Source organism: Clinocottus analis, unplaced genomic scaffold, assembly GCF_023055335.1.
Source record: "Clinocottus analis isolate CAN_PGR_092001 unplaced genomic scaffold, fCliAna1.0.p SCAF_18, whole genome shotgun sequence".
Taxonomy (NCBI): domain Eukaryota; kingdom Metazoa; phylum Chordata; class Actinopteri; order Perciformes; family Cottidae; genus Clinocottus; species Clinocottus analis.
In genome coordinates this window covers 5,101,550-5,129,394 of record NW_027175909.1, presented here as the reverse complement: position 1 = coordinate 5,129,394, position 27,845 = coordinate 5,101,550, and the positions used below count along the sequence as shown (strand labels likewise).

At 44.7% G+C, this 27,845-nt stretch overlaps 1 protein-coding gene across 1 annotated transcript; it reads left to right on the top strand.

The window, feature by feature from the left end:
• The first annotated feature begins 49 nt into the window (after nt 1-49).
• On the top strand, nt 50-27,567 carry prkdc (protein kinase, DNA-activated, catalytic subunit). The gene is made up of 86 exons (XM_068581726.1): nt 50-309; nt 1,051-1,127; nt 1,210-1,314; nt 1,677-1,751; nt 1,890-1,998; nt 2,124-2,236; nt 2,333-2,432; nt 2,520-2,575; nt 2,712-2,742; nt 2,822-2,979; nt 3,080-3,226; nt 3,313-3,477; nt 3,612-3,780; nt 3,996-4,045; nt 4,161-4,268; nt 4,556-4,705; nt 4,914-5,023; nt 5,219-5,378; nt 5,490-5,576; nt 5,687-5,806; nt 6,255-6,411; nt 6,534-6,643; nt 6,915-7,002; nt 7,141-7,304; nt 7,394-7,546; nt 7,640-7,747; nt 7,886-8,112; nt 8,216-8,310; nt 8,638-8,740; nt 9,012-9,145; nt 9,352-9,582; nt 9,732-9,958; nt 10,061-10,269; nt 10,516-10,648; nt 10,848-11,006; nt 11,227-11,430; nt 11,558-11,746; nt 12,020-12,124; nt 12,232-12,399; nt 12,568-12,695; nt 12,865-13,072; nt 13,306-13,484; nt 13,577-13,745; nt 13,910-13,975; nt 14,084-14,147; nt 14,361-14,509; nt 14,619-14,759; nt 14,905-15,024; nt 15,113-15,256; nt 15,507-15,658; nt 16,088-16,219; nt 16,446-16,557; nt 16,786-16,910; nt 17,035-17,184; nt 17,295-17,468; nt 17,737-17,835; nt 17,950-18,160; nt 18,270-18,444; nt 18,546-18,749; nt 18,842-18,957; nt 19,102-19,233; nt 19,347-19,526; nt 19,636-19,844; nt 19,962-20,100; nt 20,193-20,381; nt 20,586-20,810; nt 20,971-21,079; nt 21,190-21,292; nt 21,390-21,552; nt 21,639-21,813; nt 22,275-22,468; nt 22,567-22,750; nt 22,892-23,052; nt 23,269-23,480; nt 23,590-23,677; nt 23,765-23,905; nt 24,015-24,222; nt 24,487-24,554; nt 24,664-24,884; nt 25,109-25,201; nt 25,322-25,402; nt 25,517-25,588; nt 25,675-25,876; nt 26,132-26,320; nt 26,531-26,670; nt 27,024-27,567. The coding sequence occupies exons 1-86, from the start codon at nt 147-149 to the stop codon at nt 27,226-27,228; spliced, it is 12,318 nt and encodes a 4,105-aa protein (XP_068437827.1). The 5' UTR covers nt 50-146; the 3' UTR covers nt 27,229-27,567.
• Nucleotides 27,568-27,845: the final 278 nt, after the last annotated feature.

The window sequence follows — 27,845 nt, the reverse complement described above, 5'->3', positions numbered from 1 at the left end:
ACTTGAGATTGAATGTCTCTTCCCATCACGTCTGACAGTGTGCGTGCTTTGCACATACTGTCGTCCTTGTTCTGATCGTGTACTTTATGAGAGAAAGTAGGGTGGCTGAAGTGACGCTAATGTTAGCTTAGCTCCGCGCTGCAGTCATGTCTTCAGAGAGCAACGCTGCTGGAGGCGTTCATGGGCTTCTCCTGAAACTTCATGAATATCTCCCGGACGAAGACACACGAGCCGCAGCTTTGAAATGCTACGATATTATCGGTGACTTGGGACAGGAGTGCATGCTAACAACAACCGAGAACGAACTTGGTAAGACAATAAAGTCCACCCAGTCCTCCTCTCTTTGTCCCGTGAGAACGCAATGTCTCCGCGCCAAACTCCCAATAACAATCTGGCAATTCAATGTTGACGGTGCTTCTGTTGCTGATGAGACTTAAACACCTTGTAGGAGGAGGTGGAGTATGCATCTTTACACGGCACTTGTCACTTCGTAATGCATTAATGATGTCAATAATTGTGCATTTACTTTTTATTTTTGTTTTTGTTTGCACGCATCACATCAGGCTCTTCCGCCAAAACTCACTGCGGTGGGCGGTAACGCTCCGTCAGAATATAATATAAATACCACGTGACAATAAGCAAAACGTGGAGCTGGCCACTCTCACAACTCCATTGGAAGTCTGCAATATTACATTAGTAAAACAAGCATAAAGTGTGTGTGCCAGTGTTACAGTACTACACTTACATGCAAAACATAACCTTATCGAGCGTGTGTTCTCTCTTGCTCTCCATTTAACTTCAATCCAACTAAAGTGTTCTTCCTAATCTCTAGATTATAGTGGTAGGTCTTTAAACTGGTCAATATTGTTTGTATGCAGTTATTGCACATTACTAACAGTAAGGCAGCTGCAACAAGTTGATGATGGGGGTTTAAAATTGCACAGATGTATTGATGTAGCAAATTTCACGATGCTCCTAAATGTGCAGACTTTAGTGTTGGGTGTCAAAACATACTGCGAAAACAATAACTAACATATTTGCATCATGAAGCTTTGCAGACATCCTTATTGTTCTCAAAAGACTATGGACTGCTCAGCTTCCTCAGGAAGTCCCTGGCGTCAGATGAGGTAGGCCTCGAGGAACATCTAGTGAAGAACAATGTCACGACACTGAAAGGCTCTCGTGTTGACAGAAACATCTGTTTTCCAGTTCCGGGACACCCGAGTTGAGATCTTGGGTTTTTTGGATAAGTTCTTGGACAAGGTCTCGCCAAGAGTCAAGGGTTGGGAGCAGACTTACGCCAATGACATCAGAGTAAGTTTTAACTTTTAGAACAATATATGATATACATGTTCTTTCACAGAGTTTCATTTCTACAGCGAGTGTAATGTGTGGCTTCCTCTGCTTTTTCCATGTGTGCGTGACAGCAGCAGGGAAAAGAAAAGATCATTACACATAATGGTGCATCCATGTTCTCAAAGTAAATTCAACATCCGACTAAAACTGATACTGACACCAAAGTAGCTTCTATATATATTATTCATACTAATATCTACAAACGGCTCTCAGTATAACACAAGACAACCGAGTCGTACCTAAAACCAGACTTTTGAACGTGTGCACGTAATGCAAAGAATTAATCATGTTGTGTTTCACCCATTTCTCTCTTTGTGCAGAACACATGCATGGTTGTGTATACAAAGGATAAAGCAGCCAAGTGTAAGGTTCTGGTGCTGGAGCTCCTCATCAAGGTTGGTTTCTCTCCGTGTGTTAGGTGTTCAACGTGAACTGAGCGACACATTCACATGGTCTCTGGAGAGGCTGTTTGGCATTTTGTGAATATGGAGTACATGCTGGCTGGACCTTGTTCTTGCTCTGACTCTCATCAGGTTCTCCAAAAAACAAAGGCTTCCAGTGTGGTTGCAGAGCTTCGAGTCAGTGACATCTTCAACAAATATTACGGCGAGCTCTGTCAGAGGAGCAAACTGTCCGATTCAGGTGAGTCTTCGTGTGTCGCCTGAAGCCAAGGTTTGGTTTGACGCTAGAATGGAAATGACAGGAATCCATCCAGGAAAGGAAAATGGAAATGATGTATATTAAAAAATAATAATCTTTTGTTTTAGTTCTTGGCAAAATCTATGAGTTGCTGGGCGTTCTCGCAGAGGTTCACCCCAGCGAGATGGAGAAGAACTCTGACCGACTCTACAAAGCCTATCTCGGGGAGCTCAAGGACCAGGTGAGAGTGTGTGGCCGGAAGGACTCTCCTCTACAGGTATTGTATTTTCAAATGTGTGTGTGTGATCGGCTGTGGCTGTCAATCGTTTTGTTTCAGATGACCTCCTCAACAAAGGAGCCCAAACTTTTCGTTGTGACTGGATGTTTGAGAGGAATCAACGCTCTTATGGTCAACTTCACCAAAACAATGGAGGAAGGTGGGATAATATTTCACATTTTCAAGGAAACATGCTTATTCCTATGATGAGCGCATGTTGAGCTCAGTGTGCGTCTCTGACTTGCAGACCCAGTCACGTCCAAGGACATCTTTCAGTACGCCCTGAAGGCCGTCAGCCCTCAGGTACACGCCCCCGCCTCTGCGTCTAACGGTCCTCTACAGTGCCCATAATGTGTCTCGATCGCTTTTCACATTTAAAACGTACGGCTCTGTAACATGACTCCCGCCGTGACCGCTTGTTGTCTCATCTTCGTTGTAGATGTCGATGTCGCGCTACGCCGTCACATTCGGTAAGTTTGTCATTTCCATTGCGGCATGAAGACGAAAGTCCCCGAGAACTCGTACCCACTTTGTCTGTCTCTTGAACAGCCGGGCTCAGACTACTTGCCAGACACGCGTCCCAGTTCAGCAGCTGCCTCATGGACCACTACAGAGCTTTGTTCGAGGTCATGTCGAAGCTCTGTGGACACATCAACCCTGAGATGAAGAAGACGAGTTACTACGCACTCGAGGCCTTCCTCAAACAGGTAAACACTCGGAGGCTTTTCCACACAGGCGCAGCAGACATGTTAGCAGCACCATGATGAGTTACTCCACATTCATGGTTTTTGTTGTTGTTATTCTAAGGTTGCAATGCTGGTGGCAAACAATATTGAGGAGCACAAAAGCAAGTTGAAGTTCTTCATGCAGAAGTTCTGCGGCATCATCAGAACCATGGACTCGACGCACAAGGAGCTGTCCATCGCTATACGGGGATATGGATTCTTCGCCACCGTACGTTCATTGCCATATTTGTCAGTTTGGAGTTCCTGTGTCTTAATGCAAAATGCAAAAATAGATTGTATTTTTTTTTTCTGTAGCCATGCAAGAAAGTTTGCCCTCAAGACGTGGACTTGATGTACACGGAGCTGATTCAGCGCTGTAAGCAGATGTATCTGACCGAGTCCGATGGGGAGGACGAGAGCTTCTACCAGCTGCCCAGCTTCCTGGACTCTATAGCGAGTGTCCTGATTCACCTGGACAAGGTAACAAAGTCACGGCCCTTGTCGCGTGCTTGGACCAAATGTTGACTAACAACAATCCTCTGAATCAAACTGACAATCCCAGATTTTCACCCCCAGGATTGATTTGATCTTCTGCTTTTTGCCTCCGGCCTCAGATCCCAGAGGTGTACACGCCGCTGCTGGAGCGCCTCCTGGTGGTGCAGATCGACAACTTCCCCCAGTACAGCGAGAAAATGCAGACTGTGTGTTGCAGGTCCATCCTGAAGGTGCTGGTGGCCATGGCCTCTAAAGGACCTGTCCTCTGGGGATTCATTAGCTCTGTGGGTAGGTCGCCCATGAGCACATCCTCATGTTTTAAATTAAAACACTGCCCTTTATCAGTACAGAAATAAAAGAAGAGACTCTCACAGTGGCAAAGGGTCCCGAAGATACAGCAAATGTATTATTTAAACCTGCATGCTGCTTTTGTGGGACTGGTATCTGCGATGAGATTGCACATAACATCTGTTAAAACATTCACTCTTGCTCATTTCTTTCAGTGCACCAGGGCTTGATTCGTGTCTGTTCAAAGCCCATCATGCTTCCTGAGGTTAGACGCTGGATTTCAGATCATCGTTGAATTTACACGCATGTACACCGTATATTTACTGAACGTTTTATTTGCAGTTTAGTTCATTTTTCTTCAATCAAAATGTTTTTCTCAGGACAAAGACAGAGATTCTTCCCAAGTTCGCACTGGAAAATGGAAAGTTCCTTCTAGTCAGAACTACCTCGCCCTGTTTAAAAGCCTTCTCGACTGTCATCTGCTGAAGGTACAGCTATGTCCTTTAAAAAAACGTTTTTATTCTAATTCAATTTAGCAGATTTATTTAGGACAGCCTGTGTACTGCTGTAAACTACTTTGAATACTTAAAATTGTTCAAAAGCATGTCCAACATGTGGAGTTTTGCAGTGCAAATATTTATGTACACTGTGTCATGAGATGGATTTACGGACCAGCGTGCTCTCCTCCATTCGGCTGGGTGGGCTGCAAGGGAAGACTGCTTCATGGTTCACGTTTAATTTTCTGTCCTTGTTACGTTTGTGTCGTCCTCTGCAGGATTCAGGATTTTTGGATGGAGCTTTCGAAAGTCAGAACGCCGCCCTCGTGTCTTTGAGCCGTCTGCTTTATGACGAGTTGGTGAAATCGATTCTCAAAATAGTGGAAAAGTTGGACTTGTCCGTGCAGAAAGTGACAACGGGAGAGGAGGTGAGGTGTCACTCTGGGGTCGCACTGATGTACTCCTTCATTGACGTTCATAAAAAGTGAAAATGGATTGGCTAGTGTACGAGATATGTTGATATTGTTTCAGTCTATTTGATTGTGTCCCATGTCGATACCATGAAATTGAAAAGCTTTTGTACGCTTGCTCTCGGCAGTATCAGTTAAACATAAAACCCTAATCCTTGTCCATCAGGCTCCAGATGATGCGGCCCATGTCCTGCCGTCCTCCGACCCCACAGCTCATCTGCTGCCCAATAAGATCAAAGATTTCACCGCCTTCATCAACCTGGTTGACTTCTGCAGGTATCGCTCTACCAGACATCACAAGGGCCTTTAGAAGTGGCACAGTTAGCAGTGAGACAAGCAGACACCCTTATTGTTAAACATTTAAATGCATTTTACATTACCTTTTTTTAAGCGCTATACAAATAAAATTTAATTTTATAAAATGTAACGTGTATTTGACCAAGTCTTACGGCGTTTTCCCTTTTTTTGCAGCGAGTTGTTGCTGTCTAAACACATGGACTATTTCCAGTCCTGGATGTATCCCTTAAGCCATGAACTTATCCTCCACTCCATACGAAATCCTCTTGTCAGTGGCTTTTACAAACTGCTCTCTGTCACCATGAAAATTGCCAAGAGAACCAAGTACTACCAGGTAACATTTCCATGAGTACAAACCACTTCTGTCATCAGTCGTTGTTTTTACCTGGTCAGACCTCGTGTACAATGTGTGTGACGTTTCTACTCCTTCTGTGTTTTGGATCAGGGAGTCGGCCCGAGAAGCTCGATATCCCCTCAGAGTGACACAGTGAAGAGCGCTTGTTTCGCTCTCTTCTCCAAGTTTGGAAAAGAGGTAGCTCCTCTGTACAATATTTCCTGGGAATGTCATCAACTAAAATGCGGCACTGCTGAGGACCTTAATATGCAGGGCTTGTAAGTAAGAGACATGTGTTTCCCTTCCAGGTGTGTGTGAGAATGAAGCAGTACAAAGATGAGCTGCTGGCCTCCTGCTTGACGTTCGTCCTCTCGCTGCACCACAACATCGTAGCTCTGGACATCAAGGCCTACTGTCCTGCTCTTGAGGTGGGAACCTTCACCTGGTTTCATTGTGTTTTTGTGACCTAGATAAGGATGGATGAGCACCGCCTCAAACAGAAACATAGACTGCAGGTGGACAGTAGGCACTTTAGTGCAGTACTGCACAATTTCTACAAACATGGAAAAATTGTAGCTCATGTACTTTGATAAAATAGAAATGACAAAGAAATAGAAACAAATTGCTAAACGCAATGGATGAATGGTTGAAGTGGATAGCTGAAAGTTATGCCACTCAAAGTGGTAGCACAAGTGAAAACTAACCTGAACATTGATTGTTTGGAAGAAATATAACATCCACTAGTAAATCCATACTAACATGAATGCATTTGGAACATGACAGGTGGTGCTGAAGGTGGGGCTGCGGGGGTGCTTCAGACAGAAACTCTGACCGTAAATTGTGTGTCTGTGTTTGTCTGTGTGTGTGGGCGTCTAGGCGGCTCTGAAGTTGGGTCTGAGCCATGTTCCTTTGGCCAACGTGGCCCTCGATGCCCTCAAGGACTGGTCCTCCCACATTCCTCCGGAGACTATGCAGCACTGCTACGCGAGCATCCTTCCTCTTCTGGATGGATACCTGAAAACCACCTCCGACGGTAAGCCCACGATGGTACCAGGGGAGGTCAGGCACATCTGTTCGGTTCCATTTGAAAGGATTTCAGTTTAGTAAATGAAGGTTATCATTAGCTAAATCGATTTCCGATGTTGTTGACTTCAGACAAAGACGACAGCAACTGGGAGGTGATGTCTTCTTTGTCTTCGAGGAGTGACAAAGGATACAGCCGGGTGATGACGAGGCTCTTGAAGAAATCGCACCAGCTCTCCACGGTACTGGATGGAAAGACATCTTTTAGCAATTTGCTCTTTGTGTTATTTCTTTCTGTACTAATCATAATTATAATGCATTTTATTTGTAACACACTTTCCATTCAATAGTGCCAGTATAGTCTTTCTTACTGTGGCTACAGTGGTTTTAATTTTCTAACCATAATAACATAACATGTCCAGTTCACTCTCTATAATCTCTCACTGCCCCCTCAAGTCAGAGTAAAGTTCATATAGGAAGTTATATTTTTATAATCAATCTAAAATCATGCAGGAAGACGCTCCTCTTGTCACGGTGAGGCTCAGAGTGGTGAAGCTGCTCGGCCACCTGGGAGGACAGCTGAACAGGAACCTTGTGACTGGTGAGACTTTTCATCACAAACCCTCATCTCATTCATTTTACACTGAGACATTGCAGCCATGCTCCACCGTGATGGTTTGAGAACACTTAACACAAATGTGCGGTTTTGTTGATCGCACGCCTCTATTTTCACGTTTAGCGGTCTCATCAGAGGAAACGATGAAGAAATTTGTCGCCTGGGATTCTGAGTTGAGGCTCAGCTTTGCGGTGCCATTCGCCGACATGAAGCCGGTCATCTACCTGGACCCGTTCCTGCCGCACATCAGTGAACTGGCTCTGTCCACAAGTGACAGACAAACCAAAGTACGTCCTCCAACGTCGACGCGTTTCCCAGGTGAATTTGATGCAAATGAATTCCCCCAACAGAAATGATCGTTTCTTTTGTGCTGCAGGTCGCAGCTTGTGAGCTTCTCCACAGCTTGGTGGTCTACATGGTCGGGAAGAGTGCTCAGATGGTGGAGGGGGACAATAGTTTGCCACCCATGTACAAGCTGCACAAGAGGCTGTTTCCTGTGCTTCTGCGTCTAGCATGCGATGTGGATCAGGTGTGTACGCTGGTTGTAATCCAAACAGGGAGAGACGTACTGCATGTTAATCTCTTCGGTAAAAAAAACCTGATGATTTTGTGTCTTTACAAGGTGACCAGACAGCTCTTTGAACCGCTGGTCATGCAGCTGATTCACTGGTTCACAAACAACAAGAAGTTCGAGAGCCAAGACACAGTAGCTGTTCTGGAGGCCATTATGGTAAGCGTTGGTCCTCTGAGGGGCTTTCCATGTGACCAAACAAGTCCTAAGACTACGCATCAATGAATGGGGTCCAGAAGGATTCCTTCCTGCCACGTGAGGTTCACACATTGCTGTGTTCTGTTTTCTTCCCCTCAGGACGGGGTGGTTGACCCGATGGATAGCACTCTCAGAGACTTCTGCGGCCGCTGCATCGAAGAGTTTGTCAAATGGTCAATCAAACAAACCAGCCCCATGCAGCAGGAGAAGAGCCCGACCAACATGAAGTCCTTGTTCAAGCGGATCTACAGCTTGGCTCTCCACCCCAATGGCTTCAAACGACTTGGTGCGGCCTTAGCGTTCAATAGCATCTACAGACAATTCAGGTAAAATACTTTTCTCGCTGTTTTGACACGGGGTTAATCTGTATCTTGTTGGTGATATTTAAGGATTAACTGATTTGGTTTGACTGCCTATTTGTCTCTGCAGGGAGGAGAAGTCCTTGGTGGATCAGTTCATCTTTGAAGTTCTTGTCATATTTGTGGAAAGTCTGGCTCTTGCACACTCAGATGAGCGCTCTCTGGGTAATTGTTCCTCCATCAGATTTATCGACAGGACATTCAGATTTTCATGTCATTATCAAAGTCTTCTTGTCATAACTAACTAGCAGCAGTAATTTGTGTTTTAAAAGCAGTGTTTTTCTTTGAAGGTGATGTCTCACTGTGTTGCGTTTTCCTGCAATGTTCCAGTACAATGATTTAACCCACGTGTAATTGTATCTAGAATGTATTTCATAATTATTATTCTTTTCTCTTATTGGGTTAAAGAAGGTTCTTCTGCACATTAAGGGAAAGTAATAGTTACATTTTTAAAAATGTCTGCATCTGTTCTTGCCACTCTTCCATCCTCAGGTACGCTGCAGCAGTGTTGCAGCGCCATCGATCACCTGAAAAGAATCATCACTCACAAGGCCCCGAGCCTCAATCAGCACAACGCCAAGACACGCATCCCAAGGTTGGTAATCTGTGCATCAGCTGGGTTCTTACATAAAGTTACATGGTGATTCTGACTCAAGAGAATTAAAAGATATCGTTGCATTGAAAGGAAATTCAGCACTGAGGCAAATTGTGTATATTAAGCTTTACATTTCATAACTGCATGTGTACTCCTTTATTTTTTTACAATAGGCAGAATTGCAGTAACGCTCATTAAAAGATCAAACATTATAAATGATATGTTTAAATAATCATCATATTTTCCATCGTTTTCCTTTCTGTCCATAAAGGGGCTTTCCACCTGATGGGACGCTGTGCCTCTCTGATGTGGTTTTATGGCTTCTGGAGCAATGTGGCCGTCCTCAGGCAGAGTGTCGCCACAAATGCATGGAGCTGTTCTATGAGTTCGTTCCTCTCCTCCCAGGTGAGCAACACACCCAGGTAGCCTTGATCAGGTGGACATGTGAGAACATCAAATGCTAGTTATAAAAAGAAAATGCAAATGTAAACCAAACTTCTTTTAATTTTTGAGTTCCACTCAAATAATATCAACACAGCGGGGATTGCATTCATTTACGTTTCAATCACTTCCATGTGAAAACGTTCTCTGATGTTTGTGGCTGAACTCAGGAAAGGAGTCTCCATCTCAGTGGGTAGTTGGCATGCTGAAGGACCACGGCAAAGGTTTCCTGGTCTCGCGTTTCGAGGGTGGAGGTCTCCTCTCCCAGCCCACTCTCGGGGACCTGACGGGTCCTTTCAGTGTCAGAGCCACCCTGCAGTGGCTGGACGTCCTGCTGGCTGCCCTGGACTGCTACAACACCTTCATCCAATTGCACATTATCAAGCCGAACCTCATGCTTAGTAAGTCATCAGAAAATCACTCTCACTGACATAATCTGCTCAGAAAGTCCTCAACTGCTCAACCTACACCCATGTATAAGGATGGCCAGTTGGAAAAACCTGTTGGCCCCGCAGTGATCGCAATACTCACTGTTTTTTTGTTTTTCAAGGCTTTAAAGAGAAATCGAGCTTTCTGAAAGCAATACGTTTCTTCTTGATGGAGTTGGCGACTCACGAGCTGGCAGCAGCAGAGAGCTGCTTCCCTCTCGGCAAGAAGACCTCTCACTTCAGCCCAAGAGAGGTGGAGCAGTACAACTTCAGCAAGTGCACCATCATTGTCCGCCTCCTGGAGTTTGCCACCATGATTCTTGTCGAAGGAGACCAAGAATTTGGGAAGGTATCACTGAATTTAAGACACTCTTGACATTAAGTGAGTCTTCTTCTTATTCTCCTTTTTAAATCAATTATTTTGCTCACTACTTCCTTCATGTATTCACAGCTTCTGGAACAAGACATTTTTGTCTCCGATTTCTTTGAGCTGACTGCGCTGGTGGTGTGTGAGCCATCCGCTGTGGGGTTCAACATGGCAGATGTGGAGGTAATGAGGAACCTACCGGAAGTGTGCGTTCCTTTACTGAAGGCCCTGCTGGCCTCACCTCACCGCACGCGCCTTGAAGGCAGTTTGCAGACGAAAATCTCCAGTAAAAGGTATGCAAATCATCTCTAGAGTAGTTTTAAGTAGTACTCTAATTTGAAGTTCACTATTAGAGAACAAGACAAGCCACATGCAATGCTTTTTTAAATTATTATTATTCAATAAGCAGCAGTATTGAATATTTCAAAATAATTAAATGGATAGCATATGAGTTGTTTGAATAAAATGACTTCTGATTGTGATCACAGTACGATCATCACATGTTGTTTCTTTCCTGGCGTCGTGAATGGTCTCTCTAGTGTGGAGGAGTTGTGTGCTGTCGATCTCTACCACCCCAGCACACTAAGCCGCCACGACCAGATGGAAATGGTTCTGTCGTCCTGTAAGCAGATCCACAAAGCCGACTTCCTCTGCTCCATTCTGCACAGTCAGGTATTTGTCCTGGGACATTTTCAAACGGGATTGTGTGACCATTAACTCCAGAATAAGCTTCATATTTGCGGCACCGTTTTTTTTACTAGTTCACATGTCCTACGCAATCCAGTTTTCAGAGTGATTCAACGCTAATACAGTTCACCAATAAATAACACACATTTTGCTTGTGTTTTTTGTCTTTCTCGTCGCGTTGAAGGATGGCACCTATGCCAAATCCCTTGGGTCCCGACTTCTGATGGCAGTGTATAAAGGAATAGCTCCGGGTGAGGAACGCAAGGCACTTCCATCCTTGGACATAAATACCAAGAGACTGGCGGATGGCCTGCTTCAGCTTGCCTTCTCTCTGAATCAACAGGTCAGTGTTACCTCTCTTTGGGTCGGCTTTGATCAAATCAGAGGAAATGTGAACTACCTGTGGTGATATTTGAGCTGCAGACAACTGACTACAGCAAAGTTAGGATGAAAATATGAAGTAGCAATATTGATAGTTAATGTATTAGACACCCTGTAAACCGTTTTTATTTTCCATAAGTATACCAAGTGACAGCTTTCCTCTTGTATATTGCTGTCTGCAGAGTGAGCAGCTGGTGGATCTGTTGTTGAACACCATCATGCTGTCTGTGCCCATCTCTGGAAGTCATAGCCATAACTTCCTGAGCTTCTCGCACGGCGAGTACTTCTACAGCCTCTTCCAGATGACCATCAACACTGAGCTGCTGAGAAGTCTGAACACCACAGTGGCACGCCTCATGAAGGCGTCCTCTCAAAACCCCACCATGGTAGCTCTTCCTCCGCCCTTTTTCAGAACATTTGTCCAAACGTTTTGAGCCATGCACGTGAAGGAGATTCACTGTTTTTCCGGCACGTGAGTTTTTCTTCTCTCTCTGGTGTTGAATTGTTCATCAGGTGAGCGTGTTGCTGAATGGCATGCTGGACCACAGCTTCAGAGAGCGCTCTGTGAGGAAGACTCAGGGAAAGCAGCTGGTCGACGAGGTGCTAGGAAGATGGAGCAGTCTGCAGTCGTGGTGGGAGGGCGACTCCTCCACGTCGGAGAGCAAAACTGCCACTCTTCTGCTGCTCTCCAAGCTCCTCCAGGTATTGTGAAGCTGCAGTTACTACATGTCCACTAGAAAAACATCCTTAATCGCAGAGCTGTAGCTGCCAGGTTTGTGAATAAGTAATAATAATCCTCGTCATTGGTAATGAAAAAAAGTGCAGTAATCCTGCGATTTCCCACTGTGAGACTAATAAAGGATTATCATATTTTATGTATGTGCCCAGGTCTGCAAAAAAATATATGCAATGCAGTACATTACAAGCTTACCTATTGTTGATTTCCTCTTATGTCCTCTCTCTTTCTTTCATCAGATTGACTCCTCTGTCTGCTCCGATACGAACCACAAAGCGTTCAAACCGGTGTTTTCCACTTTCACCATGCTGCTGGTGGACATGAATCTGCCACTGAATCTCAAGGTAATGGAAATGGTATACATTTTGACAGTCGGTGCCGTGGATCGCTTCAAACTGCCATATAGGAATCTGTGTGTGCTTTATTTTCTTGGGTTCCTTCAACTCTTCAGAGTCAGGCTCTGCTGGTGTTGCCCTTCTTCACAACCCTCCCAGAGGAGCCACTAGCAGAGCTGCAGAGAGCCCTGGACGACCTGGTTGTGTCCCACTTCCCCATGCAGTCCGACGAGTTCGCTAAGGGCTCGCTGCACCGCAACAACTACATGGACTGTATCCGGAAGGTGAAGTCAGGGATTTGGAGATTAAGGAGGATACCACAGATTAAAAGGGACAATTCATTATTAGATGTATTTTGTTCTTCTCCAAACCCTCATACGTGGCATGTTTCTCTTGCAGGGTTTACCATGTAAGAAAGGTTGTAAGATCGCACATTTCTTTATGTCTTTTAGCTGCTGGATGCCCTCGAGCTTTCTCAGAGCCCACTTCTTCTCAAACTGATGGCAGGGATTCTGTGTCGCGATAGAAAACACATCATGGAGGAGCCCTTCCAAACCTGTTTCCAAAGAATCGCTAGACGGTGAGTCCAGCCTCACTCAAGGGAGACAGTAAGGTTACCCATGAGGTGTCAGTGTGTTGAATTGGGTTCGACAAGACCCATTGCTCCTGCTTATATTATATGCGTTTATTGGAAGTCTCTTATTTTGTGTCCACTCCCTGTGTCTGTCAATGTCTGATACTACGTGTAGGTCCAGCAGTGAGCGGCAGCTGCAGCTGCTGTGTACGGTCTACAGAGCGATCCAGCAGGGAGACGTGCCGATGAGCTCCATGCTGCAGGCCATGATGGAGAGGGTCCTGCTCCCGCTCGCCTCTCACTGCAGCACCAAGGCCCTGAATGACTTCTTTGTCGCTAACGTCTCTGACATAATAGTTTTGCTGCTCAGCCGCTTCACAAAGGTTTGGTTCTTAACATTTTGTGGAGTACGTCAAGAAATGCAACAGCTTGTGACAGCTGTGTTTGTTTCACTGTTTAGAGATATGTGTTCATTTATATGGCATGTTTAGCTTTTAATCAAACACTTTGCAGTTACATTGTTTGTCCTTGCAGGCCAAAGCTGGTGCTGAATTCTTTAGGTCAGAGGAGCACATTTGAAAATTGTTTTTAAGGCAAATGTATTTATCAATTTCAGTCAAATGAAATGGAATTTGAGCTCCAGTTGATGAAGAAGATCGGCTGCTACAAGCTGATGGAGCTCCTGTATTGTCAGCTTCCCAAAGAAGAGGTTTACTCCAAGGAATCCCGCATTAATCAAGCCTACTGCCGATCAGACAAAACCGAGGGGAATGAGTTGTCCAAGACCTTGATCAAGTAGGACACTTTGACGATTCAAGAAGTGACACGACAGCGATGTGATGTGTCCTTATTGTTCCATGACCGAGCGATGATTTCTCTTTAACCAGGTCGTGTTTTGAAGCTTTCACTGAGAACATGGCCGGTGAGACTCAGCTCCTTGAGCTGAGGAGGCACTACCACTGTGCTGCGTACAACTGTGCCGTCGCCGCCATCAGCTGCAGCTTCAATGAGCCCAAGTTCTACCAGGGCTTCCTCTTCAGTGAGAAGCCCGAGAAGGTACTGACTGGCTCGTATAATTATATGCAACTCTCTTCAGCACAGCGGCCATCTTTCATTTTGGAGCCATGCGCTACAACTAATTCTGAGTATGATCCATCTTAAGAGATGAAAGTGTTGTGTGTTTTATAGTTCACTGCTTGTGGTTTTCTTTCCTTGTCCAGAATCAGTTTATTCTGGAGAATATCATTGACGTTGAAAGGACCTACAACTTTCCAATTGAAATCGAGGTATGTTTCTTTTTTTACAGGCCTGTTTGTTGAGCACAACACTTTGAGTTGCAGTCTTGGTTAATTCATTCATATATATCATTCATATATATTTATATACCTCTGTAGGTTCCACTTGAGAGAAAGAAGAAATACGTCAGGATCCGGAAAGAAGTGAGCGAGGAGAATGGAGGTATGTTCTGCTACCAACAATGTCTTTAAACTGTTAGCGATCTTTACCTCAGACGAGTGGATGTATTTTACCTGACTGTATGCTTTGTCTCTAGGCTTCATTATTCAAATTGCCTTAAGTCTGATGAAAATCTAACAACGGGTAAAGAGGTGGCCGTAGAGGTCAGTTCAGCTCCAGGGGATGTTCATGAGATCTATGTTCTGGTTCCCACAGAAGCGCCAGTGTATCTGTCGTCCCAGTCTTACATGGCCGACAGCAGCCTGAGTGAGGAGATGAGCCAGTTTGATTTCTCCACCGGAGTCCAAAGCTTTTCCTTCAGCTCCCAAAACCCAGAAGGACGCAGACGCACTGTTGCAAAAAGAGTGAGTCATTAGTCTTTTGTGTTTCCCTTTTATAAAACTGCACCAAGCGCGTATCGTGCTTTAGTGTCACACGATGGTCTGAACAGTGTTTGTATGCTTGTACATCAAGGAGACAGAGGAGGCAAATACGTCCCAGGATGCACTGGTGGATCTAGAAATGGATGAGCTAAACCAGCATGAATGCATGGCGACCATGACTGCTCTTATTGGACACATGCTTAGGAACAACATAACCCCCAAAACTGAAGAGGTCAGTGGCAGAAGAGTCGAGCAGGAAACAGGAACGCACGCCTTTTACAGTCAATAAATTACAGTGATTTAGTCCCTTTATTTTATGAACACAATCATATGCAAGTATGATTCTCTAACTGCTCTCTCTTTTGTTGATGAAACAGGGAAACATGCCCAGTGAACTTCCTCCGTGGATGAAATTTCTACATGGCAAACTATCAAATCCAGCTACACCTCTGAATATTCGACTCTTCATCTCAAAGTTGATCATCAACACAGAGGAGGTAAATGTCCCTCAATGTGAAGCTCGTGCTGCTGCTCTTTTGTTCACCGTTGGTCTGTGGATTTCATCTCTGCTGTCGATCTTTCCAGGTTTTCCGGCCATATGCCAAGCACTGGCTGGGGCCGCTCCTGCAGGTCATCGTTTCTGGAAACAACGGAGGAGAGGGGATCCATTTCATGGTGGTGGATATTATCGTCACAGTGCTCTCCTGGACCAGCCTGGTCAGCCCCAAGGTTGCTAGTACTGTACTTTCTTTTTAAAGGCCGCAAATATGAATGATGATTACATTTTTGTCATGGCCTGCGCAGTCATCAATAGTTACGATGAAATGTTTCAGTTTAAGGGGTGTAACAATCATATAAACGAGTTCAAACTGTTTTTATTGTGTGGAGGTTTTCCAAGTTTTCCTTCTAGCCGTTGTTGCCTTTTATCACATGACATAAGTGGTGGATTACTGTTGGTAACAGGGTTACTCTGTCCCAGGAAAACCCCAGAGATGAAGTGCTCGCCAACCGGCTGTTGGAGTTCCTGATGAAGCATAGCTTCCACTCCAAGAGGGCAGTTTTCCGGCACAATCTGGAGATCATTCGTACGCTGGTTGAGTGCTGGAAAGACTGTCTGCATGTGCCTTACGGGTGGGTTTGCATACTCTGAACAGATATCTATTTGACATAAGCCCGTAGCTCAGTGGGACCGGCCGGTTCAGGACACAGGCACAGCGCGATGCATGATCCCTGAAAGTTTGAAGAGAAATGTCCTGTGAAAATAGACTGTTGTGGAAAGGAGAACTTTGATTGAAGCAGACATCCACAAGGCTTTCTGGAATGAGCTCGTCCCTTTAGCCTTTCTCTTTGTAGCCAGTGTCTTGACTTGTGTGTGTGTGAAATATAGATACAGAACCCCAAAACTCTGTTAAAAAATATTTGTACAAAATATTTGATTTTTACAAAAGACAAGTCGACTTCAAAGCCAGATGGAAATTTGACTCGAAATGTTAATTATGAATAATAGAAATGTGTTTGCCATTGTGTAATAATGACCTTTTCTTTTTCTTGCTCTTCTAGTCTGATATACGAGCGATTTCGTGGCATGGACCCAAATAGCAAAGACAACTCTGTTGGACTCCAACTGCTGGGAATCATCCTGGCAAACAACCTCCCTGCTTACAATGCCTCATGTGGAATTGAATACGACGGGTAAAATATATTGCAGTGTCAGCTGCCAGCTTTACTGTTTGAGACCGCCGGTTATTTTTCTAAACTGCAGGTTCAGGTGAAAAAAAAACCAATCGATGAACCAAATAAACAACCAGGAAAAGACATGGAGAACAATATATTCAGACCTTTCTGGTTTCCTCTGAAACATGTACATGTATGCCATTTTAAAAAGGATCGTTAATCATTTCTGTGTTGTTTTTTCCAGGTACATCCAGTCTCTCACCAACAACGTGTCCTTCGTAAGATATAAAGACGTCTACGCTGCTGCCGCCGAGATTATCGGCCTCATCCTGAAGAACATGACAGAAACGGACGATGTACGAGGGTTTCCCCAGTTTGGTTGAATTACAGTGGCACTTCATTTATGATTATGTCTGAGGAGAGAGCTCAAAGCAACTCAGTAGCCAAGAAAAATAATATTTATTTGCAAGTTGAAGTGTTTGGTGAAGTCAGTAGATATGTATCGCTCTTCACATGTTATCTGTTAGCTGCAAGACTCTTATATTGAATTCATGTTATTTGTGTCATTTTGGTGTCTTGTGCAGCCTCGTCAAGAGCTTCTCAGTCTTGCTGCAAGTAAGATAACGAATCTGAAGAAAAAAGACATGGATGACAAGTTCATTGTTTGCTTGAACAAAGTTTCAAAGCACTTTCCTCCTTTTATGGATCGGTGAGTTTGTAGTTCTGCTTCATGTTTCATGTAATTTCCCTTTAATATAAATCATTTCTTGAATCTTAGTGTATGTACATTTCTCGGCCTTGTTATAACTGCAGCTTTACTTTTAATTCTTCAGGTTTTTCAACTACGTGTTCTCCCTCCTGCCAAAGTTGCACGGCGTCTTAAAGACCCAGTGTTTGGAGTGCGTGCTGAGCCGCGCGGATGTCATCCCGGACATCTTTCTCCATCTGAAGACCACAGGCTTCATTCAAATGATGGGCCACAGGTGAGTCCTATCCAGGCTTTTTAAAGTGGCGTCGTCTCATGTGTAAATTAATGACACTTGTTCAAATGTCCATGTGTGCTGCAACCATGTTTCTGCATGTTACTCTTCAGGGATGAAGCCAGGCAGAGAGTGTGTCTGGATATCATCCACAAGATCATGGCCTGCCTGAGTCCAGTTCAGCTTCAGGAGCTCCTGGGAGCCGTGACAGCTTTTGTCTCCCATCCTTCACCAGTGTGCAGAGAGAGGATGTATGACATCCTCATGTGGATCCAGGACAACTACAGGTACTGTAAGACATTTTGGGCTCTGTTTGCACATATTGCACAGATTTTAGTAATCTTCTGATGTTACTCAAGGGCGGACTCACACAACAAACTAATGTGGGGCCAAATAAAGTCCATAAAGCAAGACTAGCAAATGCTGCAAATTCTTTATTATACTGCTTTTTATTTTCACTCAACTGCACTATGCAGTGGCATGAGCAGTGATCGGTCCCTTCTCTGGTATGAACTTTAATGATATTTGTTTTAATGATGTTTGTAATTCTTCTAGTGATGCAGAGAGCATGGAGGACAAAACCTCACTCGAGGTTTTGAATGCAGCAAAGGAAACACTACTTCAGGGACTGTCTGACGAAAACCAAGGCCTTCAGTAAGAAGAAACTATTTCTCGTTTGTTTGATTTATTTGATGATTTTTCAGATTATGCAGGAAAGTTTAATCTTAACAATCCACAGGGTTTTAACCTGGCTGTTTTGTTTTTTAGGCTTTACGTTCGCAACTTCTGGAGTCAGGAGAAGCGCCTCCCAACCGCGACCCTTGAGCGAATGTTGACGGTGCTTGGTTCTCTCTACTCCCGTCAAATAGAGAGGTGTTTCTTAAGCTTGGCCACCAATCTGCTGCTGGAAATGACCAGCCGGAGTCCCGACTTCCAACGAAACATCTTTGAGTATCCGCTGTCAGAGTGTACCTTCCAGGTCAGTTGAAATCCACAGCATTTCATTTCTCTCAGGGGGTCTGGAACAAATTAGCTCGTTACAAAGTCTTCAAACTTGAGATTTTGATTTGTATTTGTTCACTCTCTAGGACTACGTCATCGACTCCAACTGGCGCTTCAGGAGCACAGTGATGACTCCCATGTTTGTTGAAACCCAAAGCTCTCAAGGCCCGGGGAGTGCGGCAGCGTCGCAGTCTGGCGGCATGGTGGGGAAGCTCCGAGCCACTCAGAGTTCATTAGAGTTCAGCCAAACCCAAACAGCAGGTACTGCTATCAGTGTATATACAGGTGTTGGAGCAGCACTAAAGATGGAAGACAGCTTTAAGCTGAAGTATATTTACCTTGATTTTCTTTTTCTTACCTAGGTCGACGCACAGCATACAACTGGCTGACAGGCAGCAGTGTGGACACACTCGCAGAGTACACACTGGGCTCTGAGTCTCTGTCTTCATTGTTGGTGTTTGATAAGAAACAAGAGAGGCAAACTACAGCGAGGAGGCAAGTGGGAGAAGGTTTCGGGCTGAGGCGCCTGACTGCATCAACCGATGAGGTGGACAGTCGCACTCGAGGTTTGTTTTCTCTTTCCATCCGGGGCCTGATGTTTTGTGACTCTTAACTATGTTTCAAAAGAGAAACATGTGTTTGTCTTTTATCTCAACAGCGGCAAATGAGCAACGCAGTAGCATTCTCCGATTGAGACGCAGATTTCTCAAGGATCAGGAGAAAGTCAGCTTGACTTTTGCGCATAAAGAGATCCAACAACAAAGACAGAAAAAGGTATCAAACACGCAACAAGCAATGTGCGGATCCGCACTTATCCTTCGCGAAATTCATTTGTGAAAGACTAGAGCACAAATGTTTTAAAGATGTATTCCTGGATAGTCTTGCTTACTGTCTGTGGTTCTGTTGTGTGTCATAAAGGTGGACAAAGCTGACCAAAGGCTGCGAAAAGAAGCTCAGGTGACTCTCTATCGTAACTACAGAGCGGGAGACTTCCCGGACATCCAGATCCCCTACAGCAGCCTCATCGCCCCCCTTCAAGCACTAGCCCAGGTAACTCGGCCACAAAGTACTCTGCCTCTAAACATGGATCCATACAAACACCATAAAGAACAGAAAACAAGCAGCTAATGGCTTTTTTTTCCCCCTACGCATGTTTCTTTTAGAGAGATCCAATTTTAGCCAAACAGCTTTTCAGCTCCATGTTTGCTGGAATCCTCCAAGAAATGGAAACGCACAAAACGAAAGCGGAGAGCGGGAGGATTAAAGAGGAGCTGCGTGGCAGCATGAATACATTCCTGAGCAAGAGCACCCTCTGCTTCCCTCCATTCATAGCATGTGTTCAGGTATAACGCTGGGAAAGTATTTGAATATTTAAATAAATAAATAAAGTCGTCAGACTTCGAGGCTGAAAGCCGATGGGTTGAGTTGAGACTCTGCTGGTTGTGTTGTTAGGACATGTGCCACCAGCATAAGGAGCTGCATCAGGTTGATCCAGCAGCCATCAGCTCCACGTGCCTGATGAGTCTCCAGCAGCCGTCTGGCATCCTGCTGCTGGAAGAGGGCTTGTTGCATGCCGGCGGCCCGAATGAGCCTCCTGCCAAGCGATCACGAGGACGCAAAGAAATCCCCCCAGACACCAACAAATGGATCCACCTCGCCAGGTGCGACTGCGTTGTTGGGCTTGATGCTGACGCTCAACTCTGGCTTTTAGCTGGACGTTAAGCGCTTCATTGTTTCATGAGTTTCTGAGTGCGGCCTTTGTTCTCGATCTCCTCCAGGCTTTACAGGTCTTTGGAGGATTATGATGTCGTGCGCGGCATCTTTGGGGGTAAAGTCGGGACCAAGTCGATCACCTGCACTGCGCTTCAAGCTGAAGCCAACACTGACTTTGCAGAAGCTGTGAAGCTTTATAATGAGGTAAAGCTTTTCACCAGAGCCATAAGTCCAGTGTGCTTGCTGTGGGTGCAGCACAATGGTATCAAACTGCATACTCTCTTCCACACATGCAGGCCCTGAACACTGAGGTTTGGAGCGATGGCGAGCCCACAGACTCTGAGAAGGACTTCTGGGAAATAGCTGCCATGGAGGCCTACAGTCAACTGACTGAGTGGAAGTCTCTTCAATACTGCTCCACCGTGTACATCGATGAAAACTCCCCACCCAACCTCGAGAAGATGTGGTCGGAGCCGCTCTACCAGGTACTAGAGCTCCCCTTTCACAGTCAGGGAATTCTCAGCGATGCACCCGGGAGACCTGACGTCATCGCGTAACAAAAGTCCTGTTGTGGAGCAATGCACGGTGAACATGGAGCGAAATCTCAATCGTTTTCCGTTTGTAAGTTTTAACTCCGTGCACCAGAGTTGCGGTGCTTTTCTCACGCGAGTCTTTTGTATTCGTGCCAGGAAATGTATCTGCAGCACATGATTCGCAGCATGCTGAAGCAGCTGCAGCTGGGTGAGGTGGACCAAACTCTCCTCAGCTTCATCGACAAAGCCATGAGGGTGGAGGAGCGCAAAAAGCTCCTGGAAAGTCACTACAGCCAAGAGCTCAGCTTGCTCTACATCCTGCAGGAGGACTATGACCGCGCGACATACTACACCAACTACGCCATGCAGCTCTTCATGCAGGTCTGCTGGAAACGTCCTCTCTGTCTATCACCTTAGTTTCAGTTTTAAAAGAAAGTGAAGTTATGTACTGTACAGTATGTTGTGGATATATAAGTAGATTGAAATGTATACATCCTGGAAATATACCACGGCTTGCACTCAGAAGGTTTTTGCCTCATAGAATTACTCCAGTGTGGACACGTTGTTGACTCAAAGTCGGCTGACCATCCTGCAGTCAGTGCAGGCCTTGACTGAAATCCAAGACTTCCTGCTGTTCATTAAAGGAGAAGGTGAGCGGAGACATTGTCTGGCGAGAATTTCAGAATCATTTCCCCGCAACTGTCTTGGTGTAATACTTTAAAATAAAACTATGTTTTTTTCATTGTGTTTCATTCGTTAGTGTCTGTGAGCTCACTCAAGGGGCTCATCAGACTTTGGACCGAGCGGTATCCCGACGCTAAAGCCGACCCAGTGAATTTATGGGACGACATCATTACATCTCGGTAGGAAAAAAATCTATATGATATTTTGGTACAAAACGTTGTAATTAGCAGATAAGCAAATTGTGATGCAGTGTCATATTTGTTCTCTATGTTTCAGATGTTTCTTCTTGGACAAGATCAGGGTCAAACTAGGAGGCCACGCTCCCAGTGACAGGATGGAGGTGGACGGTTCAGAAGACCCCGCGGGAGACATTGACGCGTTAGTAAATGACTGCAAGTTCAACATGAAGCTACAAATGGCCGACAGCGCTTGGAAGCAGGTGAAGAAACAACTGTGGAAGTTACTTATTTTGATCCGTTACATGTTTACCACAAACTCACCTTGGATCACAACTGTTGTTTTCAGAATAACTTCCCTGTGGCCACCAAGCTGCTGAAGGAACTTCACCAAGAAGCCAAAACAAACAGAGGCTGGTTGCTGCGCTGGGTCCACAGTTTTAGCCGCTACAACCAGAGACGCAGCCAGGCCCAGGGTCCTGTTGAACAGATCGGCGTGATGCTCAAGACGATCCCACTCCTGGGTAAGCAGGCACCTTATCTTGTGGATTACTAGGATAGACCGCCTCGACGTGATTACTGTAATTCTCGCCGTCAAGAGGGAATTTTATTTTAAAGAAACAGACAAAACAGTGATTCAGTAGCGCCTCTAGTGGTCAAAAACTAAACAGGGTACCTTTTAATCATTTTTGTACTTTGTTCCTGGAGTTTAAACATTTTAGTCACCGTGTCAACTAATTCCTATATTAGTTGGAAAGTCACGTTTGGAATTTAGTTAGGCAGGTTAGTTATAGTGACTTTTATATTAAGTTTAAAATTGTTTGTTTTAAATATAAGGTATCCATGATATGACATTGAGATGATTTCATTTGCTTTAACTATAAATGAGCATAAGGCGCAGCAACATCCACAAACAGATAAGTGTGAATTTGGCTGCGCTCAATAGCTGTTGAGACGCTTCATGTCAGCTCTTATCTCTCTGCAGAAGACCTTCAGGCCGACTGTCAGAGTGCCACAGCTAAAGTGTTCAGAGCCCAAAAGATACTTCAGGGTACATCCTTCCACATCCTGGCCACGGCTGTGAGCAGAAGCCCCTCGGTCCTGGGAACTATTGAAGCTGACAAAGCCGAGAGAGTTGCAAAGCTTTCTGGAGCTGCTTGGCCCGATGAAAATTCAAAGGTACTCTCATTGTATTTTTGTATTTGTCCTTAGTATGACTGAAGCATGTGCAAACAATCTGTCAATGAGAGATCTTAAGGCACCTGCTTTCCCTCCAGAAAGTGGAAGTGGGGCTGCAGTTGAAAGCATTAAAGTTGCTGTGTGACGCGAGCAGAAAGGCTGATGAAGAGCTTCAGTCTTATACTCCGGACTGTGTGGAAAGCAGCAGCATCATTGAGACGTACATGACTTTGGCTAACTTCTGTGACAAATGTCTGCGAGAGGAGGAGCAGAGTGATAATGGTGAGTAATGATACTGTTTGCCTTTGTTGAACACGTACCAGTTATTCTGATTTGCTGCTGAAAGCCCTGCGGGGATGAAATAACGGTGCGTTGCCTGTAGAGGACACTCACTAACTTGATGCATTTTGCGTTTTATTCCAGAAAGCAAATTTCCAGATCAGTTGGCTCTGCCTGTTCACGTATTGGAGAGCATGTTGAAAGCACTGAAGATGAACTCCGAGGAAGCGCGCCTCAAGTTCCCACGTCTGCTGCAGATCATTGAGTTGTACCCCTCTGAGACACTGGACCTCATGATGAAAGAGGTTAGTAAGTTCAGACCGTTGATGTCGTGGAAGCTACGGCCACGTTATTACAGTTTATCGCACTTTCCGTTGCGTCCGTCACTTTTCCCCCGTTGTGACTGTGAAAATGATCGTACAGACATGTAGAACTGTGAACGACAGTCACAAGCTATGGAAGTGAAACACCACATCAAAAGTGTCTGTGTGCTTTTGTCTGGACTTTCTCACCGCCTGTAGATGGTGTCAGTTCCCTGCTGGATGCTGATTGGCTGGATCAGTCAAATGGTCGCCCTACTGGACAAGCCGGAGGCTGCGGCGGTGCAGCGCTCCATCGAGCAGATAGCGGAGTGCTACCCTCAAGCTCTGGTTTACGCTCTTATGATCAGCAGGGAGAGTTACCAGTTTGAGGACTCTGCCACAGGCCACCAGCAGAAGGGATTTGTCGACAGGTAAACAGCCTGATGCTTTGTCTGTTTCGGGAAGAAACGAAAATGACAATATGATATGTTTATAGAGATACTGTGTAAACGTCTGCTTATTGATTGTGTGTGTCAACAGGCTCATGAGCATGCTGGATAAGGGAGGACATGTGAAGAACTTTGTGGATGCACTGCAGCAGCTGACAAACCCTGAAATGCTTTTCAAGGTAATGAGAAGTTCAGTCATGAATTAAGCTTGATGTCACCTACTATTTACTGGTCTGTCATTAATTATTGCCGTTTGGTCCACACAGGATTGGTGGGATTGTGTGAAAAATGAATTGGAAAAACCAAGCTTCGACAAGAAGCGGATGAGCGAACTGTACGAGGAGATGCACTCTTCCCTCGGGGATAGTAAAGGCGCTCATGGAATGTTTCGCACGAAATTCATCAAAGTTAGTAGTTTTTTTTCCCCGTTATATCGCAAAGGCACGGACAGTGTACGAAAAAACAATTGCACTTTTCAATCTATTTTTTCTTTGACTTTTTTTTTCTATTTAAAAGAAATTTGCTAAAGATGTGGAGAACCTGCTGGGATCTAAAGGTAGCACGCTGTTTGAGAAGAGGAAGCAAAGAAGCTTTTTGAAGCAGTTGGATGAACTGGCAGCATCCATGCGTGGATTTCAGAAGGAACCAGGGAACCTGAAGGAATACTCGCCCTGGCTGAGTGGATTTAAAGCAAACACGTTCAGCAATGAGCTGGAGATCCCAGGTCAGTGCAGCTGGAAACTCAAGCGGTTAAAATAAGGGCAATCGGAAACTCTTTAGATATTGGACATTGCTGGTTTTCATGAAGTCTGTATTGTATAAATAAAGAGATCGATAGATAGATAGATAAACGTTTGAAATAAATGGTGGCGTCGATGATGGGATACTTGATTTCGTCTGACAAAAAGCTTGTGAGCCCCTGATTTAGAGAACATCATATTTTGCAGTTGTGAAAATAAAGTATCCTGTTAACCTGTTCCTCTTGTAGGACAATATGATGGCAGAGCCAAACCTTTGCCGGAATATCATGCAAAAATAACAGGCTTCGACGAAAGGGTATGTTTTTAGTGTAAAGAGAATGAAAATGTTCTAATCGCAGTCCTACGTAAGTTTGAAACCTCGCTCTGGGCCGGTCCGATCATTAGTGGGGATTTATGCTCCGCAGGTGAAGGTGATGTCGTCGATCCGTCGCCCCAAACGCCTCATCATCCGCGGCGATGACGAACGCGACCACCCCTTCCTGGTGAAGGGTGGAGAGGACCTCCGCCAGGACCAACGCATTGAGCAGCTCTTTGCTGTCATGAACATAATCCTGAGTCACGACGCCGCGTGCACACGCAGAGGCATGCAGCTGCGCACCTACCAAGTCATTCCCATAACCACGAGGTAGTTTGTGTACCATTATTGCATACTTCCAGTTCAACTGAATGCTGATCACACAAGTCAAAGTAGAACTAGACCAGATCTGTTTTCTGTGCGTCCAGCAAATAAACCTTACAACTCAACCCAGATTGCTGAGATTCAGATGATTTTATTATTATTTCATCCTTAAATTAGTTGTTTAGCTCTATGGAAACTTAATTAACCTCTTTCACCTTTGCCTTTCCCAGAATTGGTCTAATTGAATGGATGGAGAGTACCTGTACTTTGAAAGAGTTCCTGTATAACACAATGACTGTTGAGGAAAAGGAAAGCGCGGCCAGGTAAAGTACATATTTTAATCTAATAACCGAGAGGTCAGCCCACTGTCCAGTGATAAGGTTGTGTCATCTTTAGAGCTATTGGAAATGTTCTCTCTAAACTTGATTTCTCTTTTTTTGAAGGTGTGCTGAAGATCACAATAAATGGCTCAAAGGATTTGATAAAAAGTTAGAAGGTATTGCACTGTATGGATGTGCTTACAAGTAAGTTTCACACCATTTATAATCAGTTATAGTCTGTTTTACTGTTAGGAAATGCGACGGGGGGAAAATACTATTTTATCAGATCTGAGCTCTAACATATTCATCCTTCGCCAGGAAAGCGGGACGTACTGAAACGGTCAACAACTTTTTGAAGGTGTTGCAGCATGTGCCCAGTGATCTCCTGAAGTGAGTTGAATCTCTGTATCATATATCTGCTCATGGAGGTTAACACTTTCAGTAACACCACTTCTTTTCTTTTTTTCAACATCCAGGAGAGCTTTTCTGAAGATGTGCAACAGTCCTGAGGCGTTCCTCTCCTTGCGCTCCCACTTCATCAGCTCTCATGCCTTGCTGTGTGTCAGCCAATGGATTCTGGGAATTGGTGACCGCCATCTCTCCAACTTCATGATCAACATGGAAACGGGAGGCATGATCGGCATCGACTTCGGTCATGCGTTCGGCTCAGCCACACAGGTCGGTCGTGCGTGTTTCTTCAAGGGCAGAAGGGAAAACATTGTATTTTAACTAAATGTTGAGATATTTTAGTTCGGACCAAAGTCGCCTGACAGATGCTGGCACACATAGAGCCGTACCGCTATCATGAATAAAAAATTTCTGAGGCGTTTATGTGTCCAGCTGTACAAATGTGAACAGGACTTTGTTTAAAAAGACACCACCAGCTCTTGGATGAATTATTCCCTCTCCGTGCAATCTTTTATTTCTTCACAGTTCCTCCCTGTGCCTGAGCTCATGCCCTTCCGGCTGACTCAGCAGTTTGTGAATCTAATGCAACCCTTGAGAGAGTCGGGTTTGATCCAGAGCATCATGATCAACTGCCTCCGAGCTTACAGTGCCGAGCCGGACCTTTTGCTAAACACCATGGATGTGTTCGTCAAGGAGCCCTCGCTGGACTGGAAGGTAACCAATCGCTGCAGATCAGAGAGGGAAGGACATTCTCAAGGAATGTAACTAGAAATGGACATTGTAAATGGTGTTACAGGCAGAATGGATGGTGTGAATTGGATTTGTCTTTAGAGTTGTTGAAATACGTGACAGTAGCATGAAGCTAAGACCTTTTGTTATCCGGTAAACTGTGTGACAAACGATGTTTCCCGTTGCTCTGAACAGAACTTTGAGCTGAAACAGATGAAGAAAAAAGGCACATGGACGGACAGCGTGAACACCAAAGAAATCAACTGGTATCCCCTACAGAAGGTGAACTTTGCCAGAAGAAAACTAGAAGGAGCGAATCCAGCAGCTTTAACCAGGTACATCATCAAATCATAACATGAATTTCTTTTATGTCAGACCACACTGAGGATGTTTACAACCAACGATGAGTCTTGCATTGTGGATATCCATCATGGTGGAAATATTGCTTCAATTGTGTAATTTACAAAATTTCACAATTTATCAAATTACTCAATTGCAAAACAGATACATTGGCGGCCTTGGGAAAGCCCTAATACTGAACCTATAACACTTTTATTAAGTTCTACACAATGTTTGATGTACACAAGGGGGGGGAGTTTAAGTAACTTGTCACATAATCCACAATACTGTAACTGGCATCCTTTGACTTGAACTTGTGCGTGATTAGCTGTTGCTTTGTTTTGGTCAGCGAGGAGCTGAAGCTGGGCTTTGAGAAGGACGCCGCCTTCCCGGGGATGCAGTCTGTGGCGCTCGGGACGAAGGAGCACAACGTCCGGGCTCGGCTTCCAGCTGCAGGCTTGCCGGTGGAGAAGCAGGTGGACTGTCTGCTCGACCAAGCCATGGATGCAAATGTGCTCGGCAGAGTTTGGGTGGGCTGGGAGCCATGGTTATGATCCTTGATATGTGAAATAGTTCGAAGATAGTCATTCACAATAATTGGGAAGCAAATCTTATTGAAGGTGAGCAGCCGTGGAAGGGAAAATACATTTGAGAAGATGTATTTTTTTTAGTGTCTCATTCCTTGTAATGTCAAATGTTTCTTCTTTTGTGGCTGCGACAGATCATTTTCATATATCGTGGATATAACACACTTTGTATGACAGCATCAGCATATTATCTCACCAAAAAAAAAAAGATTTTGATTCTACTTGAAAAGAACCATGAACATCATTACCATCAATTATGAATGTCTTGTAGCTTCAAGTTAAAATAAAAATGCTTGACAAGCTGAACACTTTGGTCATCTGTTTGCAACTGGTGACAATAAGGGGGTAAATAAAGACTGTAAATAAAAACTTTCTTGATGTTCAAATCTAATACACACCTACTTTATTAGCTACAGGACCAAAAAAGACATTTCCTCTTTATGAAAGATTATGAAATGACAAGAAGAAATTGTTGCAGGTCAACAGGATCCTTCCACCGATTGATCATAAAGCCTTCAATTATGGTCACATTTTCAGATTCAAGTTTTGACACAAATTAAAACTGAGCTGCAAAATAATATTTG

Bases quoted from the DNA above. Each gene is read 5' to 3' on its own strand.
- prkdc (XM_068581726.1), top strand. From the start codon at position 147: ATGTCTTCAGAGAGCAACGCTGCTGGAGGCGTTCATGGGCTTCTCCTG. The intron at 10,270-10,515 runs GTATGCAAATCA...TGGTCTCTCTAG, and splicing joins ACGAAAATCTCCAGTAAAAG to TGTGGAGGAGTTGTGTGCTG. The intron at 12,125-12,231 runs GTAATGGAAATG...TCAACTCTTCAG, and splicing joins ATCTGCCACTGAATCTCAAG to AGTCAGGCTCTGCTGGTGTT.